Raw genomic sequence first — 7500 nt, 5'->3', positions numbered from 1 at the left:
ACAACACGCATAAAACACATAAAACAACACGCATAAAACACAACAACACGCATAAAACACACAACAACATGCATAAAACACATAAAACAACACGCATAAAACACAACAACACGCATAAAACACAACAACACGCATAAAACACACAACAACACGCATAAAACACACAACAACACGCATAAAACACAACAACACGCATAAAACACACAACAACACGCATAAAACACAACAACACGCATAAAACACAACAACACGCATAAAACACACAACAACACGCATAAAACACAACAACACGCATAAAACACACATCACCATGCATAAAACACACATCACCATGCATAAAACACAACAACACGCATAAAACACAACAACATGCATAAAACACATAAAACAACACGCATAAAACACAACAACACGCATAAAACACATAAAACAACACGCATAAAACATCACCATGCATAAAACACAACAACACGCATAAAACACAACAACACGCATAAAACACACAACAACACGCATAAAACACATAAAACAACACGCATAAAACACATAAAACAACACGCATAAAACACACATCACCATGCATAAAACACACAACAACACGCATAAAACACACAACAACACGCATAAAACACAACAACACGCATAAAACACAACAACACGCATAAAACACACAACAACACGCATAAAACACAACAACACGCATAAAACACACATCACCATGCATAAAACACACATCACCATGCATAAAACACACATCACCATGCATAAAACACAACAACATGCATAAAACACAACAACACGCATAAAACACACAACAACACGCATAAAACACATAAAACAACACGCATAAAACACACAACAACACGCATAAAACACACAACAACACGCATAAAACACATAAACAACACACATAAAACACATAAAACAACACGCATAAAACACAACAACACGCATAAAACACACAACAACACATAAAACAACACGCATAAAACACACATCACCATGCATAAAACACAACAACACGCATAAAACACAACAACACAAAACAACACGCATAAAACACACATCACCATGCATAAAACACAACAACACGCATAAAACACAACAACACGCATAAAACACACAACAACACATAAAACAACACACATATAACACACATCACCATGCATAAAACACAACAACACGCATAAAACGCAACAACATGCATAAAACAACAACAACACATAAAACAACACGCACAAAACACACAACAACACGCATAAAACACAACAGAAAAAATTACACACACAACAACACATTTAAAACAACATGCATAAAACACAACAACACGTTTAAAACAACATGCATAAAACACAACAACACGTTTAAAACAACATGCATAAAACACAACAAAATGCATAAAACAACAACAACACATAAAACAACACACAAAAACACGCATAAAACACACAACACCATGCGTAAAACACACAACAACACGCATAAAACGCACAACAACACGCATAAAACACAACAACATGCATAAAACAACAACAACGCATAAAACACACAACACCATGCATAAAACACACAACAACACGCATAAAACGCACAACAACACGCATAAAACACAACAACATGCATAAAACAACAACAACACATAAAACACGCATAAAACACACAACACCATGCATAAAACACACAACAACACGCATAAAACGCACAACAACACGTTTAAAACAACATGCATAAAACACAACAAAATGCATAAAACAACAACAACACATAAAACAACACACAAAAACACGCATAAAACACACAACACCATGCATAAAACACACAACAACACGCATAAAACGCACAACAACACGCATAAAACACAACAACATGCATAAAACAACAACAACACATAAAACACGCATAAAACACACAACACCATGCATAAAACACACAAAAACACGCATTAAACACACAAAAACACGCATTAAACGCACAACAACATGCATAAAACACACAAAAAAACGCATAAAACACACAAAAACACGCATAAAACGAACAACAACATGTATAAAACACACAACAACACGCATAAAACGCACAACAACATGCATAAAACACAATAACATGCATAAAACAACACATAAAGCAACACACAAAACACGCATAAAACGACATAACACGCATAAAGCGCACAACAACATGCATAAAACACAATAACATGCACAAAACAACACAAAAAACACGCATAAAACAACATAACACGCATAAAATGCACAACAACATGCATGAAACAACAACATGCACAAAAGAACACGGATGCAACAACACGCATACAAACAAAACAACACATAAAAACACAAAACATAACACAGTACACACAACAATACACATAGGTTTAGTTGTATTTCAGTGTTGTGAATACTTCAGTCCAGATGAATGTGGTGTGTGCTCGAACACACTCTTTCTGGTTCTGTTGATTAGCTCACGCGTCGGCCGTGTTTATCATCACACACACGGTGGTTCTTAAACTCGTAGGAGCTGTGCAGTGTGTGAGGAGCGAGACTTTTGTGCGTTCTGCTGCTATGTTCAATCCTGAACGTGTGTGTGTTTAATCTAACCCGTGTGTTTCTCTCCAGCAGGTGGAGCTGTGATGTGTGTGTTCGTGCGTGCGTGTGTGTGTGTGTGTGTGTGTTTAATCTAACCCGTGTGTTTCTCTCCAGCAGGTGGAGCTGTGATGTTCGTGTGTGTGTGAGGGCGGCGAACAGGATGCAGGGAAACTGAGAAGACACACTTTCACCATGACGTCCCCCCAGCCCTCTTCTCAGCCATAAAAACACACACACACACACACCGAAGAACACACACCAACACACTACAGCCCCTGGTGTGTCAGGTAAAAGACAAAACTGATCATGTGATGCTTGTATAGGTAACACTTTATTTTAAGGTTCAGTTATTAAATATTAACTAGTTGCTTATGATCATGCATATTACTAGGATATTGTCTGTTTATTAGCACTTATAAAGCTCATATTAATGCCTTATTCTGCATCTCTGAATCCGACCCAATACCTAAACTTAAACGCTACAAAAACTACCTTACTAACTATTAATAAGCAGTAAATTAGGAGTTTATTGAGGCAGAAGTCGTAGTTAATAGTGAATGTGTTCCCCATACTAAAGTGTTACCCGAAATCCATCTACACATCTATTTACACAGCAACTACAACTGCCTAAATGATGTTATGACTTTATGAATGAGTCATTTAATCATTAACTCAACTGATTTGTTCAAACCAAATGATTCATTCATGAAAGAAGCAAGTGTTCACCGACTTTATGAATGAGTCATTGAATCATTAACTCAACTGATTTGTTCAAACCAAATGATTCATTCATGAAAGCAAGTGTTCACCGACTTTATGAATGAGTCATTGAATCATTAACTCAACTGATTTGTGCAAACCAACTGACTCATCAATTAAAGAAGAAAGTGTTCACCGACTTTATGAATGAGTCATTGAATCATTAACTCAACCGATTTGTTCAAAAAGACTGATTCATCAATTAAAGAAGCAAGTGTCCACTGACTTCATGAAAGAGTCTAATATAATATATTACATAATACAGTATAAAGTCATGAATCGGTTACTCATTTTCCGTCTCTCCGTCTGTTTCTCAGCCCGCCGTCTGGGTTTGTGAGGTGTGTGTGTGTGGGTTTGTGAGGTGTGTGTGTGTGGGTTTGTGAGGTGTGTGTTTGCGCTTTAAGGGAAGATGTCAGTGGTCTTCTCTTCCGATGAGATGGAGGGCGATCCCGCTGGTATCCGTGGAAAAAGCCCATCCGCGCCCTCTAAAGACACAGACGGCACAGATCCTGATGACAGCCTTTCCCAGGATGCACAGGTAAACTCCGCAGCTTTCAGAAACTTTGGGAACGAGACGTTAGACTTTCTTTGTCTTAAGTTTAAAGGGTTAGTTCACCCAAAAATGTAAATTGTGTGATTAATTCCTCCTGTGGTCGGCCAGCCGTCAGACCTCCGCTCATCTTCACACACAGATGAAGATATTAGTGTTGAAATCCGATGGCTCAGAAAGGCCTTCATTGACACCAATGTCATTTCCTCTCTCAAGACCCATAAAGGCACTAAAGACGTCGTTACAAAGCCCATCTCACTACAGCGGCTCTACAATCATTGATGAAGAGGCCAGAATAGAGTTAGTGCGCAAAAAACACTAAATAACGACTTATATAGTGATGGCCGATTTCAGAACAAAGCTTCAAACCGTTATGAGTCAGTGAATCGATTCATGATTCGGATCGCGTGTCAAACTGCTGAAATCACGTGACATTGGCGATCCGAATCATGAATCGATTCACTGACTCATAACGGTTCGAAGCTTTGTTTTTAAAATCTAAATGAATGTCCTCGTTGTGCAAACATTTTATCGGCGCCGACAGGAAAGGAGAAGACTAGGCTACTTTTTTAGCCAACAATGCATTTTGTTTTATAGTTATGTTTAAATATTATAATGTTATTTTTAAATTTCATCTAGGCTATTGATTATCAAACATGCACAGATGTGCAATATATGTCAAAGACATCGGGTCAGAAATGATTTTGACCACTTCATTAAGTTTTGTTTTGTAGAAAGCTTTGTATAAATTGTATCTTCAGTTTAATAAATGTTTCATAATTTGCCTGAATTTAATAAATAAGCTTTAATAAATAATATAGCAGACATCCCGTGACCGAGCGATCATTTGCGTTGCACATGTACTGGAGCGGTCTCATAAATAAACCGAAACTCAGCATAGGCTACTTCTCACTGACATTATAGGCATATATATATATATATATATATATATATATATTGATAAAGCTCCGAAATAGTCAAGCAGAGCCCGCTGTTGACGCGAGCTGACTGAGCAGTTCTGTTTAAAATGCTGCGCTCCATCACTGCGTGTGCTGTGAGTTTAATCGGTGTTTTTTCACTAATCCTACACCAGAACTTCCTGTAAATGCTCTGAAAGTCCGAACTATACAGAAAATACTTTCACACAAGAAACGAACCGAACCTTTGTTCAGTTTGGTCCGGACCGAGACTACCTCTTTTCGTCGGACCAAATTTCGTCTGTTTGGTCCGGACCGTGGTCCAAGGGAGGTTTCACACCTGTAATTTTGGTTCGGACCAAACGGAAAAGTCAGAAAATCCAGACCAAACAAAGTAGGTGTGAAAACGCCATAAGACTGACACTTACGCCGCATTCACACGGGGCGTAGACGTTAACGCTTCCCATTTACTTTGAATGGGTGACATCATCCGTTGCCGAACTGAATTGTGGGTTCCGTCGCGGCGCTTCACTCGCGTTGCAAGCGGCAGAAGTTGAAGAATTCTCAACTTTTCAAGCGCCAGCGCAGGCGTCATCCAATCAGATCGCCGTATGCAAATATCCTACAGCAGACGCTAGCCAATTGCGTTCATTACTGCTCCGTGAACCGTCCAGACCATAGACCGTTAAAAATCCAGACGCAGCTCCTGGACCACTACGTGATATTCTTCCCGCTGTCGGCGCTTTTTCGGGATTTAATGTACTTAACAGCTTCGTGCACCTGTGCAGTGCGCTGACAACAACTACACGGGCAATCGCACTCGCACATACAACCAAAAAAGGCGCTTTTTTGTGTTGTGTTTTGGTCCAAGCGGCAAGTTAATGTGATTGGCTGTTGTCACTATGACGATCGCGTCAGCACCCAGCTTCAGCCACGCCCTCCGTCAAGCGTTAACGCCTACGCCCCGTGTGAATGCGGCGTTAAGATTTAGTCCTACACTTTACTTAAAGTATGATTGGGATGCTTGATAACTAACTTTTAAGCAGAGCTTAAAAGAAATGAGTAAATTAGTAAGAATTAGTAAAAGCTTTAAGCAGAGAATTTTTTTTACTCTTAAGTCAACTCTTAGCAGTGTTCTTTTGAGTAATTCTAATGCTGCGTTCACACCGCACGTGAATAAATCGCGCTATTCATTTTAATTTAGGGGTGTAACGATTCGTTTAACAACGATTCAATTCATATCACGATTTGAGGTTGTCGATACGATTTAAGGAAGATATTGGTTCATTTAGAACGATATGATCTGAAACAATTCAGTGACTTGAAATCGATTCAGTAACTTTTTAGCCAAAAACGTAAATCAGTGTGACTGTTTTATTTCAACCGAATCGAATCGTTGTTAAAACGAATCGTTACACCCCTATTTTAATTCCATTTGCGCGTGACATTCACTACACAACAGACGCAAATTCGCGTCATGGGAGGGGCTTCTGCCAGGCAGTCGGCAGAAGGACGAGCCGAGTTAAGGCTGCTCTCGCCGGGGTCTCAAACCTCCGAAAACGCCAGATCAAATTTTGAAATAGACGCTCTGTTAAAGGTGCACTATGGAGCTTTCCGTCCACTGGAGGGCGCCTATTCAAAACAGATGCGTAGTTTAATGACGCAAAGTGGGAGCAGAGCATCTTGGGAGATGTGGTCTTCTCATCACAGCCGGTGGAAAATAGGACTCGGGCAGAAATCACGTTCATGGATGCGGTTATTAACGTTACTGTAGTCTAAAGCAGAGCAGGACCGAGTGTTGTGGAGCTGAGCACGGCCGCTGGAGCGATTGTTAAACAAATACCCGCCTCGCGAATACCGGGACTTTTATTATGACGGGACGGGGCACAGTCGCCGGGCGCCTGCACTGATCCGCTCTTCCGGTTATGATTTTGAGGTAATGGAGCTCTGTTTATCATATTAGATACATTTAAGTGTGTTCAAAACGATGTTATGACGTTACTCCGTGCGTTCACTTGTTCACACTGCTAAGAGTAAAGCGCTCCTGCCAAATAAAAGCCCAAACCCAGGGTAGCGCAGATATGAGGCGATTGACAGGCGACTCCCTCAAACGCTATGCTGACACGTCCCGGTCCTCAGTTAAAATAGCAATTTTCTCACAATTTACAAATAGTTGGAAACATCTGGGATATTGTAGGTACTCAACTGAACAAAATATATAACACTGGCCTAGTGGTTTTTGGATATTTTACTGCAAAAATACTACATAGTGCACCTTTAATGCGGCAGGAATATCCGCCAAAGTTCAGATTTTTTAACTTGAGCGAATCGCACCGCAGAATGCCTTTTCGCGTCTGCGACTTAACATGTAAATCACTCGTCATTCGCGTGCGGTGTGAACGCAGCATTAGAAGCGTGATAAATACAGGCCCTGATCAAAGAGGGCTTTGGCCGGCAAAAATGTGTAAAAAAAAACTAAAAGTTAATGTTGGAAAAAAACCTGCATGGGTCATAACTTAAACTTATATTTACAAAAAGCACTAAACTCCAGCTAAACTGTTCTGATGGGGTTTAGAGGAACTGAAGCAAGAGAAAAAGGGCTAAGATTGTTTAAACGCGTCCAGTTTCTCCACCTGAAATACATTAATCTAGAATTGAACTACTATCTTGTTATTTGTGGACTCCCTCT

General features: G+C 39.9%; 1 protein-coding gene across 11 annotated transcripts in view; it reads left to right on the top strand.

Moving 5' to 3' along the window:
• Positions 1-7500, top strand: part of LOC137093805 (R3H domain-containing protein 2) — a 142931-nt gene that overhangs the window by 96624 nt on the left and 38807 nt on the right. For 10 of the 11 annotated variants that reach the window (XM_067458708.1, XM_067458697.1, XM_067458699.1 and 7 more), the window contains 2 exons: positions 2700-2872; positions 3662-3882. In XM_067458708.1, the coding sequence (XP_067314809.1) occupies positions 3754-3882 (129 nt within the window). In that variant the 5' untranslated portion in view covers positions 2700-2872; positions 3662-3753. The remainder of the gene's footprint in view (positions 1-2699; positions 2873-3661; positions 3883-7500) is intronic. The other variant, XM_067458700.1, reaches the window with a different exon arrangement.

This window comes from Pseudorasbora parva, chromosome 12 (genome assembly GCF_024679245.1).
Source record: "Pseudorasbora parva isolate DD20220531a chromosome 12, ASM2467924v1, whole genome shotgun sequence".
NCBI classification, from domain to species: Eukaryota; Metazoa; Chordata; class Actinopteri; order Cypriniformes; family Gobionidae; genus Pseudorasbora; species Pseudorasbora parva.
Note: the sequence above shows the minus strand (reverse complement) of the source record. Positions and strands in the feature narration are given on the sequence as shown.